General features: G+C 46.0%; 1 protein-coding gene across 2 annotated transcripts in view; it reads left to right on the forward strand.

Annotated features, from left to right (window-relative positions):
- Positions 1-16,095, forward strand: part of IPO8 (importin 8) — a 672,931-nt gene that overhangs the window by 152,971 nt on the left and 503,865 nt on the right. For both annotated transcript variants that reach the window (XM_086952791.1, XM_086952792.1), the window contains one exon: positions 5,600-5,689. In XM_086952791.1, the coding sequence (XP_086808917.1) occupies positions 5,600-5,689 (90 nt within the window). The remainder of the gene's footprint in view (positions 1-5,599; positions 5,690-16,095) is intronic.

Raw genomic sequence — 16,095 nt, forward strand, 5'->3', positions numbered from 1 at the left:
AATCCTGATGGAGCAGTGAGAAAGGGACTCATGTCTGAGTATACCCTGCCACACCTATAGTGGCCAAAATCGATTTACAAAAGGGGGTGGTGATGAACAGAGTGTCTGAATTGAGCAGACCACTCTTACCCAGTCCAAAGATCAGGGCTTGATCCATCACCGTTATTTATCTCACTGCCCCATCCCAGCTCAGAATCTGGCTATATGCAAATCAGTCTGTCCCTGGCCCAGTGCATCATGGGAACAGGGCAGACTAAACTACCAAGCCAATTCTTTACCAGAAAGGAGACAAGCTACCGGGGACCAACGGTGTTGGATCTAGCCCTGATCTCTTGACTGGGTGAGAGCTTTCTGCTTAATTCAGAGACTCTGTCCCTCACCACCCCTTGTTGTATATATTTTTGTCCACCCTAAGCGTGGAAGGGTATTCTCAGATGTGAGACCCTTGCTCATTGCACCATCAGGATTCAAGCAAACCGGGCCGAAGACGGCTGTAATGCCAGAAACCGGTCCCCGGGAGCTTGTTTCCTTCCCAGTGTAAGAATTGGCTTTTGTAGTTTGGTTTGCCCTGTTCCCATCATGCACTGGGACAGGAACAGACTAATTTGCATACAGCCAGGTTCTGAAACTGGGATGGTGCAGTGAGCTAAAAAACGGTGTTGGATCTAGCCCTGATCTCTTGACTGGGTGAGAGCTTTCTGCTTAATTCAGAGACTCTGTCCCTCACCACCCCTTGTTGTATATACAGTTGTCCCCTCAGCCTCAGACATCCTTTCCGCAAGATCTTTCCAGGCCGACAGATGCCCATGATGATTCCTCGGATGAGGATCAAGATTCAGTTCATGACTCTGTACATACAACTGAATGGAATGAATACATCATTCCGGATCCTTCATCTCCAGTCCCGGATCCAGTAGAATCCCCACTAGTGGACATAGGAGGTTTCCATCAGCTGATGGAAAGAGCAGCTGGCAGGTTCAAATTGGCTATGCCTGCGGTGGCCACAGATTGTTTCTTGTACGACTTCAAGGAACCCTACAGGAAGACAACAAGGTCCATACCTATAGTAGATCATCTGTGGAAGGAGGGCCTGAAGGCTATGAAGATTCCAGCGACGGTGGTCCCTGTGCTACCGCATCTGGATAAGAAATACAGAGCACCTGACGATGGGCCGGCGGCCTTGACGGGCCAACCCAAACCAGACTCAGTTATTTCGCAAGCAGCGCAGAGGGAATCCCGCAATCCCTCTGCTCCCTTAACAACAACTCCGGACAAGGAAGGGCGGAGATTGGATAATGCTGGGAAAAGATTCTCGTTGATTGCGAGTCTTCTGGTGCGAGTTGCCAATGCCCTGGCGATATTGGTCAGATACGACCGCCAACTTTGGTGTGATGTTGCTCCGTTCCTGGACCAGCTACCTCCAGAATCAACATCAGAGGCAAAATAGATCTTGCAGGAGGGAGAGGCGACGTCAATGGAGATCATTGACTGTGCCATGGACATTGCCAACATAGTTTTGTTCCTTGGCTGGGGCTGCAATCCTCCGTCGCCAGGGGTGGCTGAAGGCTACCTGGTTTCGACCGGAGATTCATAACAAAGTCCTGTATCTTCCCTTTGATGGGGAAGCGCTATTTGGAAAGCTAATAGATGACACTCTTCAGGAGATAAAAAAGGACACGGAAACTGCCAGATCCTTGGGTACCCTTCAATACCGCAAGTCTCCTTTTAAGGGTTCCAGAGGTAGAGGTAATAACTACAGGGGATCCTATCAACAGCAGCGTTATTCATCCACTGGCTCAGGTTCTCAGCAATACCGCCAGCCTTATCAACAGAGACTAGGGCAATCTTCTAACTACTCCAGGCCTTACAATAAGGGGAAACAGGCTAACCGAGGATGGGATACGTCCAAGCGCCAATAGCGGCCTCCTGGCACTTCCTACTGTACCCTCCTCCAAGAAATCATCAGTTGGAGGCAGGGTAACCAAATACCTTCAGAACTGGTCCAAAATAACATCGGACCGTTGGGTGCTCAACATCATTCGGAAAGGAAATACCTTGGAATTTACGCACGTCCCTCCACCCAAGCCCCCGGCAGCCATTCCATCGAAACACCTGAATCTCCTGCGGCTTGAAGTCCAACAGATGATCCGGAAGGGAGCGATAGAGCCGGTCCCCTCCAATCAAAGGGGACAAGGATTCTATTCCAGGTTCTTCCTGGTAAAGAAGACGCTGGAGAAATGGCGCCCCATTTTAGATCTTAGGGAGCTCAACACCTATCTCATCTCCCTGTCCTTGCGGATGGTCTCTCTCCAAGACATCTTGCGGCTCATCAGTCCGGGGGATTTCATGGCCACGCTCGATCTCGAGGACGCATACTTCCATGTCCTGATTCACCCAGCACACAGAAGGTTTCTATGAATCACAGTAGCCAAGAGCCACTTTCAATTCAGGGTTTTACCCTTTGGTCTTCGCTCAGCCCCGAGGATTTTCACAAAGGTGTTGGCACCTGTTGCGGCATTCCTACGAAGAAACCATTTTCAAGTCTTCCTCTATCTGGACGATTGGTTGCTGAAGGCCCCGTCCAGGGACGCAGTGCGGGACGCTGTTCGGGCCTGTACAAACTTGTTTCAAAATCTGGGACTCACTTTAAACAAGGAAAAGTCATCCCTAGTCCCGTCCAGAACAGCGCGTTTCTTGGGGGCCATCCTGGATTCAAAGCTCTCGAAAGCCTTTCCAACCCTGGAAAGGAGGGAGAAACTACAAACCTTGGCTCGGGACTAACAAGAAAGAAGGCGTCTTTCAGTACGCCGCTACAAATCTCTGCTGGGGTAATTTCATCATGTATTCCCCCGATTCCTCACTGCAGACTGAGGATGCGTCCTCTACAGGAGCAACTAGACAACCAATGGAAACAGGTTCACGGATCGTTCGAGGACAAAGTGACCGTCACTCCAATGATGAGGGAAGCAACCTTATGGTGAGCAGATCAAGACAACTTGTCCCAAGGTCTATCCTCCGTAAACGACCCGTCTCCTCAAGTAGTAACAACGGACGCGTCATTTGAAGGCTGGGGAGCAGTGATGCAAGACCTACATGTCAGCGGTCATTGGTCTCCTCAGGAGCAACGGCTCCACATCAACCTTTTGGAGCTAAGATCAATAAGACTGGCTCTGCAAGCCTTTCTTCCCGCTTAGGAGGTTCACAAGTGCACATCAGGACGGTCAACACCACGGCCATGCACTACGTGAACAAGGAAGGAGGAACCAGATCTCGTCGGTTGTCGCTGGAAGCTCAACAGATCTGGGAATGGGCGATACTTCACAGAATATCGCTAAAGGCGGAACACTTGCCAGGAGTTCTAAACGAGAATGCCGACAGGCTGAGCAGGTCATCCTCCGTCAGCCACGAATGGGAATTGAACCAACGAGTTCTGGAAGAGGTCTTCAGCCAGTGGGGCAGACCGGAGGTGGATCTCTTTGCCACACCGACCAACAAGAAATGCCGGTCTTACGCAAGCAGATTTCATCACCGAGGGTCACTGGGTAATGCGCTTTCGATAGCCTGGTCAAGGACATTTGTCTACGCCTTTCCCCCATCCCTCTGATCCCGCGGCTCATCAGGAAGATCAAAGTGAGCCGTGCAGGATGATCCTGATAGCCCCTTCTTGGCCGAGACAGTTCTGGTACACGGAACTCCATCTGTTGTCGCAAGTTCCTCCTCTTCCTTTGAGGACTATACCAGATCTCCTCACAATGTCCGAAGGACAGGTTTGGCACCCAGATCCACAGTCCTTACGCCTGACAGCATGGCTCCTGAGCAGCGAGAGTTTATGAATCTCCCCATCTCAAGCGAGATTAAGGAGGTCCTCTCCCAGGCAAGGGCTCCTTCAACGAACAGGACTTACCGTCTTAGATGGAAAAGATTTTGTTTCTGGGGTAGGAGAGGAAAGATTGACCCCTTTGCTTCCAAACCTCATCAGCTCCTGCCTTATCTGCTGTCCCTGGCTAAGTTGGGACTAGCCCATTCGTCAATTAAGGTTAATTTGGCAGCCATTTCGAGATACAGAAAGTCTGGACCTTCCTTGTGGTCTTCCAGGATTATCAAACAATTTCTTAAGGGCTTGTTCAGAGTCTATCCACCAGTGAGGCCTCAACCTCCTACTTGGCGTCTAAATCTAGTCCTTTCTCAACTCACGAAAGGCCCATTCGAACCAATTCATCGTTCTGACATGAAGTTCCTTTAATGGAAATTGGCTCTCCCCCTCGCTCTCACATCGGCGAGACGTGTTGGAGAGTTGCAGGCCCTTACTAACCAGGAGCCTTTCCTGAAATTTAAAAGGAACACTGTAATCTTGAGGACTAACCCTAGGTTTATGCCCAAGGTACCCTCGGACTTCCACTTGAACAAGCCGGTTATTCTGAAAGCGTTCTTTCCTCATCCGGCTACACCAGCGGAAAAGACACTTCATTCTTTGGATGTACAACGGTGCTTAAAATTCTACTTAGATCGCACTAAGGGATTTCGGAGGTTCTCACAATTGTTTGTTGCCTTTGGTGGTCCAAGCAAAGGTCTCCCGCTATCCAAACAGGGGATATCAAGATGGATCACAAGTGCCATTCTGTATTGCCACACTGTGGCAGGGAAACCTCTAACTGGCAGGATTCGTGCACATTCCACAAGATCAGTGGCATCTTCAACAGCCCTCTTTGCGGGGGTACAGATTAAAGACATTTGTAGAGCTGCTACCTGGAGCAGCGTTCACACCTTTACTAAGCATTACTGCTTGGAGTCCTTACAACTAGAGGATGCGGCAGTGGGCCAGGCTCTCCTGAGGAACCTCTTCCAATAATTGGTGAGCTTTCCTTTCTATCCCACCTTCCGTGGTTACACATTTTGTATCTTTATGTCATGTTGGCTATTGCAATGTGTTTATGACGCAAAATGTGTTTTTTTTATTGCCAACTGCTTGCTACTCTGATACAAAAGCATGCGAATCTTTGAAAGTTCCAATACTGGAGCAAGAAAACAAGTTACTTACCTGTAACTTTGGTTCCCCAGTATTGGTAACTTTCATAGATTCCCATGCGCCCACCCACCTCCCAGAGGAAATCTCAGCCTAAAACAGATATGGTGACTGATCCACAACGGCTACGAAAATCTGAGGCTCTGAGGTTCCTTCAGGAGGGTTCTAAGGGGTGAGGCACTTCTGATTGGCTGATGCCTAGGTTTGGTCTCTTTTACAAAAAGAGGGTGATATGTTACATGAGGGAATGAGGCCTAGGCCTTTTTCTTTCTCTTTTGTACCTACTCCTATGGTATTTTTGTTACCGAGACTCCCATTCCGACGACGGGGAATGATACAAAAGCATGGGAATCTATGAAAGTTACCAATACTGGGGAACCAAAGTTACAGGTAAGTAACTTATTTTCTTTTGTGGCTTTCAGAAAAGTAATTTTGGATACTTTATTTTCATTATTTCTTATCACTGTCAAAATGTTTATTTATCATGAAGATCATCCGTGAACAGGCTGGAATTTAGCATTTTTGGTGCCGAATACAGTTCACGTGCAAAATTATCTATTCATTTGTCTTTTTCAGTATGCCTTGCCACTTCAGCTAGTGAATAATCAAAGCATGACCCAGTGGATGGAAATCTTCAGGACAATCATTGACCGAGATGTTCCTGCTGTAAGAAAAAGCTCATGTTTCAACAAATGTCTCCTTCTATTTTTTGCTGTTTGCATTGCAGCACTTTAACTTCACTTGGTGTGAAAAACTGTTTTCTATGAAAGAGATCCCCAAATTCAGTTTATATATTTTTTTCGTTTTCCCACCAACTGTCCTGGACACCATGTATCTGGATGATAGCCTCACTGTACCAAACAAATAATATAACATCACCACATGACCATACCAGCCTTTATCACCCTCCAATTGCATCCCAACCAGATTGTAGATATTATGTTCCATTTTATTTTGACATTTAAAAACTTTGAGGAAATTTACATCTTTGCCAAGAAATTATTATTTTACAGATAATGTGATTGACTATTTCATTGTTTTGGGAAGCTGACTTTATATAGTATACCAAAAAGAGGTGTACAGTGCAAAGAGTCCAGTTCTTCCCTTATAAGTGGACAGGGACTTGCTCTAGCAGTCCCACGGTGCTCTTCAAGAAGTTAGTGTGGTTGGGCAGACTTAGACAGTGCAATAAATGATGCTCATGGCTCAATAAGAAAGTCATCTGTGGCAATGACGCCGCCCGCAAGACTGGAGCCCTTTCTCGGCAGGCTTCTGTCTCACGCAGTCACGTGTCCCGCTAACAAAAGGAACAGCTGATCAAAACCGCATGCAACATCCTGGCAATGCGGACACCGGATCTTGAGCCGCTTAATTAAACATCGCCTGCCGCCAATTAAGCACAATTTTCCCTCATTTACTAAATACTCGGCACCTACATAAACAACACGTGCCCACTCACTCCGCTACCAGCTGGGAAGAGGAGAGGACACTTTGTAGGAGATCGAGATACTTACCTTGAGGCAATAAGGGTGTGGTTGTGGTGTATGCTTGAGACATCAGGGTTTCACATCTCGGAACCCTGGTTTACGTGAATGATGGAAAACGTGTGTGCAATCATTTGTGTGCAATTATGTTACTCTACAAACATTTTTTCTCCCTACTCTGTTTTCAGAGTGTGACTACAGGGGTCCCTCAAATTCCTCTTCCCATGGCGCATTCCAACCCCTGACTTGGGGTAAGATTGTGAGCTGGTCTCACAGTACCTGTATATTTGTAATATGTATGTGCGCCACGTTTGCAGTGACACGTGTTTCGCATCCACATGCATAATTTTGTTGATATGCATGATGCCATTTTTATAATTCAATACAATACGCTTGAATAAGCCCTTCTTGACACATTGTTGGCCTTTATTTTACAGGTTTCAAGGAAATCCTAATTTTTAGGTAGAGATTGAGAAAGGTCATCCTTCATGGTGGTCACATCTTAATCTGAGGAGATTAGATAGGAGCCTTTATATTTTGTCCTGATGAATGCCATGGACCCTCTGGGCCTACACAGCAGAAACATGTTGACGACACTGATGGGGATGGGTTACTAAACCCCCCAGTTCCCCACACTTTACTTTTAATATCAAGCAAACATCTAACAAATAAATTGTATTTGGCGTTGGCATTGATTTTTAACCTCTCACTTCATCAAGGGACCCCACTTAGTTCTAAGAAGTGCTTCTCTGTGTTAAGGTGAAGGCCTGCTCTCTTCCAAATGTGGTTTCTAGGGAAGGAGGACTGACAATGATGAAGCATGACACCTGATGGTGTGTGAGGACAGTCCTTCACATTTTTTTTGTGATGCCTGGCACCCCACTTAATCAAGTGCAGTGTGCCTGTTTTCACATATAGAATCCGAGATTTATTCAGGGTAGCTTCTTATGTGTGTACATATTGAACTTGAAGGCCAGCTCACCCTGAACACCCCATAGCCTCTAGTTCCCTCCCCTAGAAAGCACACGGGTTACGTGTGTAGGTCATTAAGATCCACACCAATTTATAGAAAAAACACACACGTCTTTATTTAACTTTAGGCATCAAGAGCATCAAAATCAGTATGCTTCGAGTTATGATTTTTTTTTTTACAGTTTTTAAAAATGGACACTGCAATTTCTGAAGCGGTAATGATATTGTATTGAGGAAAGACATACACTGCATACAGATACTTCACAGCAACTTACGGGACCAATCTCATAGCCTGAAGGTAAGTATGGGGCAATGTCTAAAGCAGCACCAACCGGTCTCCTCGGGCGGCCGGGTGCAGAGATGCTTTTCAGTGTCTGGTGTCCAATGTTATCCTATGGAGATTGGTCCAGGTGGGAAAAGGCTGCAAGTTTGATCTGGGAGACCAGTCAGGCTGAACCAACAGGGAGGCTTGGGTCTTGCAATGCTCGGGAACGTGGGTACACCTTTGGTCCTCTTCTCCACGGGCAAGGGGTGATGGGTGCTGAGGTGCTTTGAGGCGTCAGGGTTTCGTTACTGGAGACACTCACTTTCAAGAGGGGCTGCACACAGAGGCTGCAGGTGGCAGGGAGGAGCACCCTCCTGGCAAACCCAGGTTGTGCTTCTCTGGATTGCTTGGGGACCACGCAGACACCATTGGCCCACTTCAACTTGGACATGGAGCTATGAGTGCAGTAGTACTGGCTGGTATCGGGGTTTACTCGGTCCTCAAGTCCTCACAGTTTGTTCTTTGGTACCTGCAGGGTGCAGTGTTAACAGGTCTGCTGCTCCACTGGAGTTCCTGGGTCTTTGTAGAAGTTCTGCCAGTCCTTTCAGGCTCTTGGAGGCACAGCAGCTTGCAGAGCGAGTCAACTTTAGCACAACTGTCAGCAATAGGCAAACAGGCTGGCAGGTTTGGCACCAAGTCAGTTGCTTCTTCCTCAGTTGCTTTTCGCAGCTCTTCAGTCCTTTTTTCTTCTATTGGGTCGGCAGGATCTGATTGTCTAGTGCCAGGGGCTCCTCTAAATACTAGATTTAGAGGTGTTAGGGAAGTCTAGGGTAGTAGCCAATGGGCTATTGACCCCTGGGGTCCCAGAGTTCCTAATTCTGCCATCAAAAAGATGGCAGATTCTAAAATTCACTTCAGGTAGCCCACCTTAAGGGTGTAACTAGCCTGAAGGTGAACACGCCCACCTGTCCAGGTGCCAAATGGGCCCGGGGTTAGGGGGTATTAAGGGGGTCAGCATCCTGTTCTGTGAGGGAAGCCAGATTCACATACCAAAGGAGGTGGACTCTTTGAAGCCCCCTTGCCTTGGAATGCCAATTCGCAGGTCATCCTGTGGGAGGGGGTGTAAACACGCTCTGCCCGAGCAGGCTTTGTTTCTGACCTGAGAGTAAAGGCCCTCACCCCTGGGGGTCAGAAACTCGTCTGTGGTGCCAGGCTGGTTAGGACCAGTTAGTCGGCACACAAGTAGTGGGTAGGTTTTCAGGGGGCACCTCTAAGGTGACCTCTGGGTGCATTTATTAATAAATCCAGCACTGGAATCCGCGTAGGCTTATTAATACAAGGTGTTTGGTGTCAAACACCTTTGGTTTCAGTGAAGCAATCATGTAACTGTGGAACTCGTTTTTAGGTCGAGCAGACGTAAAAAGCATGCGGAGCATGCTGTCTGCGAAGACATCTTTTGCTGGCGTGTTCCGATGAATGTGAGACAACGATCGCCCACGCGCTTCGCTGTCTTAGATTCGTCCGTGTGAACGCGCTTTTGTATATAGCTGCTGGGAGCTTGCTGGCGACAGCTTCAGTGCTTTCGCTTTCGAACTACGTGGTCTGGCTTTCGTGTAAAAGCTTTAACGCTTTCATTTTTTGAGTGCGTGTCTTTATTTTGGGACAGCGTTAATTCCTGTTATTTATTTAGTAAGCTTTGGCAAGACATTTTGTATATTATTTCGTTGGTATGTAAAACAATAAAGCCGACTTTAATTTAAGTGCTAATTTACCGCTTTTCGTTTACAGTATCGTAAGTGCAAAAGGAACACTATGTTTCAGAGTGTGTGTATGTGTCGAATGCCGCTTTGCTTGTTGTTGGTGCCATATAAGGTGTTTCCTGCAGAGTCATATGCCAGTTTTGTTCAAAAGAGCGTCTAATGGTGCTTGTTGGAGCACACCTACACACACACACACATACAGAGCCCCCCCGCCGCATACATAGAAGCGCCCCCCCCTACCCCGCCGCCGCCGCATACATAGAAGCGCCCCCGCCGCCGCCGCATACATAGAAGCGCGCCCCCCTGCCGCCGCCGCATACATAGAAGCTCCCCGCCGCCGCAAACATAGAAGCCCCCCCCAGCCGCCGCATACATACAAGCGCCCCCCCAGCCCACTTACCGCCCAGCATTCCCTATGGCGGCGTCTGATTCCGACACGCGCCTTCAGATCGGGTCGCACGCGTGAGCTTCTACCGTAGACAGCTCACGTGACGTCGCGCGGCCCAATCCGAAGGCGCGCATCGGAATCTGATCTCGCAGCCCCGCCCCTTCTCGCCGGACCGGCACTCGCCCTGCACGTCTTGTTCTTGTTTCCCTGTCAATGTTTTCCTATCTTTTTCTTCCCCATACTTTCTCGCTTTTCTGCTTTACTCTTTTGCTCTGCTGTCAAACTCCGAATGTGAAAAATGAGTCTTGGGTACATAAACGAGAACCGGCAACCATGGGACAAGTTGAGCCCTGGGGCTGGGGCTTTCCTTCCCTAGAGTCAGAGGAGTTTTTGAGGAACTGGAGAGTCTCCTGAGGTGACAATACATTTAATACATCAATCTTGCAGAGAGAAAGGTTGTTTCGGGTTATGTTATTGACATCTGTTTAGCGCCCAGTCTGCTATTGGTATGGCTTCGAAGCGCTTACCATTGTCAGAGGATCAATCTGAACGGTTCCGAGGTTGCCATACACCGCAAGGAAGATGCACGCACAGTGGTGCCACCAGGTGAATGATGTGTTCAGTGTGCCTGGTGTTTGATGGGCGAGGCCAGAGGGCTGTACCCTGTCGCTTACACGTCTTCCATAATGGCCCGCATGCCCGCTGCCCTACCGGGGTGTAGTACTGTCAGGAATGTGGCTTTAGGGACTGGTAATGGGTGCTGTTATACATAAATAGAGGCAGAACGGAACAACGTCGATGTGTGTTGGGAGTTCTGTGTTCCGTTGCGCGGCGCTGTTCACGAGGCGCGCGGCGCTGATAAACAGGCTGGTTGTGATGTAGTGTCTGTCCCTTTAAAGAGTTATCTTCCCAGATGAGGTTAGCATGCCAGGTTTGTAGCAAACATGAACAGCGCCGGGGAGCGCGATAATCACACAACATCTCTTTTTCCATCACACACTCTTCCAAGAGTGTAATAGTTCTGCGTTATGCGGTAAGGTAAGAATATTCAAAGCTGAAGTGCAAAGAAGCATGTCCCCAGGGTGCAGTAAAAGCATGAAAACCCATTTAAAAAAATTGTCGAAACTGTAAACACACAGAAAGGAAACATGTTCAGTGTTTTCAGAAGAGGCGAAGAATGTCATCATCGCCTAATCCGCCGCATCTGTCAGGAAAGGCGGGACTCCTGCCTGTCGGTTGTTTAGTCGTGTGCTGTCCTAGAGGATACATTATTCCATCTTGGCGAGTTTGTAAAGCGCTCTGCAGCCACGTGGCGGTTCAGCGCTCTATGCATGCTAATACACAAATGAAATAAATACCTCTTCAAACACGACCACCTGTAAAAAAAAATGGCCAAGGATTGAGGTTGTTCCGTTGTCTAAACAAAATGCCAAGAAGCCTTCTCTTCCTTTCTATTTGACTCTGTGACAGCACCCGTTTCTAATGGAGCACTCCTAGGGAAAAGGAGATAATGGATTTAAAAGCTTACTGCACCGTGACTTAAACAACACTTAATAACAACACTCACTCGTGGCTCAAAAGATCTGTTCATATTCGGAAACTTATTTATAATCCATTTACATTGTTTCTGATTTTTCAACTTTTCTTTTTCCGTTTGAACTTAAGTTATTGTTGTAACAAGAAGTTTTCCTTTTTATAACAAAAAACATGTTTTTGTAATCCTGGCCGAGTTCCTTTCTCGCTGCATTACTACTCCATGCTCCTTTCAGTTCATGCTCGTTAAGTAATGTAAATCCTCCACTTTTACTTGACCAACTTCCGATGGGCTTGTTCTTTAGGAGGGCGAACCTCCTTACCTGACCTTTCCTTCCCCTAGTTGAAGAGAATAATAGATTCTCATTCAGCTCGGCGCACCGTGTGTGCTTTCACTTTCTAACCAGCGGGGACAATGACAGACGCTTCTTTGCATACGTCTTGCATTTACAAGAGTATGAGCTATAGGCATTGTACATGAAAATGCATTTTATTTATGTGTTAATTATCAAAACGTATCAGTAATACATGGCATTGTCATTTACAATGCCAATAGCTTAAACTCTCTCAAATGCAAGACCTATTGCATTGCAAATGCGTGTTTAATGTACTCTCCACCGTCTTTGCCTACTAGTCTACTGCCTCCATGGAATGAAGAGTAGAACAGTGTTCACTGTTTATCGTTTTTTTTTTGCTCTGGACTTCTTATGTTACAACCTCTCGAGTTGCTGCAGCCTGCTAAGTAGGGCACATTCACATGTGAAATGATAGGCCCAAATGATATACAAATTGCCAAAAATATTCCATTGGCAAGTAACCTGTGTGCAGGACCACCATACAGCTGAACAGAGTATGGTCATGGGAAGCGATAGCAAAGGATATGCGTGTTCCGCTGACTTCTAAAATATTGCATATGATTTCACACTGCATGATTTCTTAGCAATCTGTGCTGCAAACTGTTTCATATCCTCAAATATAGGTCTTGTTTTTATAGCAGTTCCTTCGTCTAGCGTGAGCAATAATTCTTAAATATTGCATCCCCCTATTTAACAGATACACAGGTATTTAGGGGCTATAAAGGAGAGAATCTGGACTAAGTGGGCATTCTCATCGGGATTGTTAGCAAAGTCAACACAAAAGGTTTCTTTGCAAACCTCTGCAAATTAGGGAAAAACACAGTACTTGACAAACTTTTTTTGAGGCGATGTCCTAATAAACCCCGGATTTTTAATTTATTTTAAATCCAACACCATTTAGTGCATGTTTCTTCTTACTCTCTCCCCTGTCTGCTACTCACAGTTCAGATCTACCCCCTACCCTCTACATGTGGCACCGTGACTCCCCAAAGTTTATTGCATCCTGTGCCCCTTCCTATGTGTTATTTATTTATTTTACACGCAGCTAAGACAGGTCCTACCTCGCTGCTCTGCAAGATGGGTGTCTAACCATCTTAAAATGGTAAAGTAAAACATAGGGGACACCATGTCCTGGTGCATTTGCACATATATATACTGAAAAATAAACTCCTATCTGTCTGTCACCACGCTGGTGCCAGCCACTTTCCTAAAGTTTGCAGGTTCCACACTCTGTGTTTGCTTTTAAATTTGTATGATTATTAAATAATAGGTAGTCCCTGTCACCTACTACACATTGCACCTTGCATTTTAAGATTCTTTTTTTGTATTTTTATTCATCCATTCACACCCTTTACGTTAATATAGCGAATGCTTTACTGTATATTTGCTATAAAAGCTCAGAGTATGATATAGTGTGCACTTTTTAATTTAAATAATCACTCCACTGCAACAAAAATAAAATTGCCATTTACAATGCCAATAGCTCCAACTCCAACAAATGCGAGACCTATTGCATTGCAAATGCTTGTTTGACCAGTGCCCAGAACATGTATTTAAAATACTTCCCTGATCACTTGTACTGGCAGTAATTAGACTGGCCAGCACAAGGACATATCTGCCCATGCAGATATGTCCACACATGTTGTATAGTGCACCCTGCCTTAGGGCTGTAAGTCCTGCTGTTGGTGGTGACTAACCTATATTGCATGCAGTGTCTGCTAGCATGGCACACAGACTGTGTGCCATTTCGTGATTTCACTTTTGTATGCACCAAGACACACAGCCTGTAATGGCAGTGTGCATGAGCTTGGTGAGGTGTCCCTTAGGGTGGCAAAAGTTGTGCTGCAGCCCTAAGGGATACTCTTTTGTCCGTGCTCTAGGTACCAGGGGTACCATTTACTAGAGACTTACAGGGGGTTCTAAAGGTAGTTCCAATTGGGGAAACAATTGTACATTTCTGGGAAAGAGATCTGGCACTGGGGACCTGGTTAGCAGGAACCCTGTGCACTTCCAGTCAAAAGTGCATTGATTAGCAGGCAAAAAGTGGGGGTGACCATGTTATTTCATTTCATTTCATGAAGCTTTGTTCGGTACATGTTATACAATGACCATAAAGGTGCACAAGCAAAATATTAAACAGTAACAGATACAAGTTAAAACAGGGAAATATTTAAAATATCATACTTTTTCTAAGCTGAATTGATTTACATAGAAAAGTAGCAATATAAAAACATTTGTCCGCGGAATTCATATTATAAATCAACTTCATGGCATCATCCACATTATAAATATCATACTTTACAAACAATGGTTTCAGGTAAGCAACCTTAACATTCAGAAAGAGAGTACAAATTAACCTAAAGTGCAGTGTGCTTTGTTTCGAATGTCCATCACATGGGCAAGGTCCAACTGGGTGCTTCTTTAGTTGAGGGAAGGCCACCAAAACGTGAGCCATTCCAAATCTAAGTCTAGTTAGAACAAACCTATGGGCTGGTCTGGTTACCTGGCTCAAATACAACTGGAAGCCTACACTTTCAATATATGTATTGTACAGGTTAACTGTAGTAAGGCGACCATTAGCTACTAGACGTTTTTGGGCTCTGTACGTCATAAAAATATTTTTCATTTCCTGCTTGGAAAAATTTCCAGCAGAACACGGGTCTACCGATATGTTGAGTCCATAAATAACCTGAGAACTGTCTACAATATAGTTAAGCCAAGGTATCTTGGTATAATTATCCAGGTCGAGACACTCTCTAATGACATGCTGGTTAAAGCCTGTCTCTTCCTTGTGCCAAATCGCACGCCAGATCATTAAAGGCCTTAATAGAATGAGGTCACTTAAGTGGGCAATCCCCACTTCCCTATTGATCAAATCAGTTGGGGCTGAAGTAGGTAGCCAAAGAAGTTTTTTAAGGAAAGTGTTTTCTTCCCTTTGCAACGAGCCTACGTTGGTGTAGCCCCACAGCCCCGCCCCATATAATGCAATAGAAACCCTCCTTGCCTTATAGATTTGCATCATATCCCTGATACGTCTATCGCTGATCTTGGAGGCGAATTTTAATATACCATAGGCACTTTTTACCATATTAGACCTAACATTTACAAGATCCTGAGACCAACTACCATCACACGAAAAAATAACACCCAAATAAAAAAACTTTTCCACTTGCTGCACTTTCACCCCATCCATAAAAAAGATGTGATTTTTATTGGTTCTAGCACCACAAATCATCGTATGGGTTTTACTCTTATTGATTACCAGCTTCCTTTCTTTTATAAAATCAGAAAAACGATCCATCAGGCGCTGGATGCCTATGGGGGTCCGTGACAGGAGCAGAGCATCATCTGCATAAAGCAGAACTGGCACACCTGACCCATCAACCTGTGGTGCATCAGCTTTAACTGTTTTTAAAACAGAATCTACAGCATTAATAAAAAGGGGCCAGGACACTGCCCTATCTTATTCCGCGCTTTACGTTGAAGTTTGGGGTACACTCCCCACTTGCCCCGTAGCGCACACAGGCTTGCATCTTATCATAAAGCTTAGAAGAAAATAATAGCCTCTGGTGCACCAAGTTCCAACAGGACTGGCCATAAAATGGAGTGGTCGATCAGATCAAATGCACTGCTTAAATCGGCAAAGCAAAGATATAAAATACCAGGCTTAGCCTTGGTATACTTGCCAATTAATAGTTCTAAATTCAGGCATTGATCTAGTGTCCCTCGACCCTTTCTGAAACCATATTGGGAAGTCGCAAGAATCCCATTCTCGTCAGCCTACTCTTCCAACCTAAACAGCAGCACTCTACTCATGATTTTCACTGATGAATTGAGCAAACTAATTGGACGATAATTACATGCTGCTGACTTGTCCCCCTTCTTATAGATAGGGACAATGATGGAAACTCCCCATGTAGGCGGAATCAGGGTTGATACTGCTGCGTTTAATACCAAAGTAAGTATAGGTCCCCACAGCAGCGGGACGGTCTTGTAAACATCAATGGGTACTCCATCAGGTCCCTGGGCCTTACCCCCCCTTACTGGCCTTAATACTACGTTCAACCTCTCCCAAGGAGATATCTAAAGGGACTATAGGCCAGTATCTTTGTTCTACATCGTAGGGACCAGCAGCTTGGAATATAGCTGAAAAATGGAAGACCCAGGCCTCGCTGCTGACGCAAGGTGTGGGACTTTGTCATCCTTAAGAAAGGGGGAGTTAACCGTGGACCAAAACAGGCAGCTGTCAGAAGTCTCTGCCACCTGTTTTAGATTGTCCCATGCTTCTTGCTGCAACTCCCTCTTCCTTCTGGA

Source organism: Lissotriton vulgaris, chromosome 1_2 (assembly GCF_964263255.1).
Source record: "Lissotriton vulgaris chromosome 1_2, aLisVul1.2, whole genome shotgun sequence".
Classification (NCBI taxonomy): domain Eukaryota; kingdom Metazoa; phylum Chordata; class Amphibia; order Caudata; family Salamandridae; genus Lissotriton; species Lissotriton vulgaris.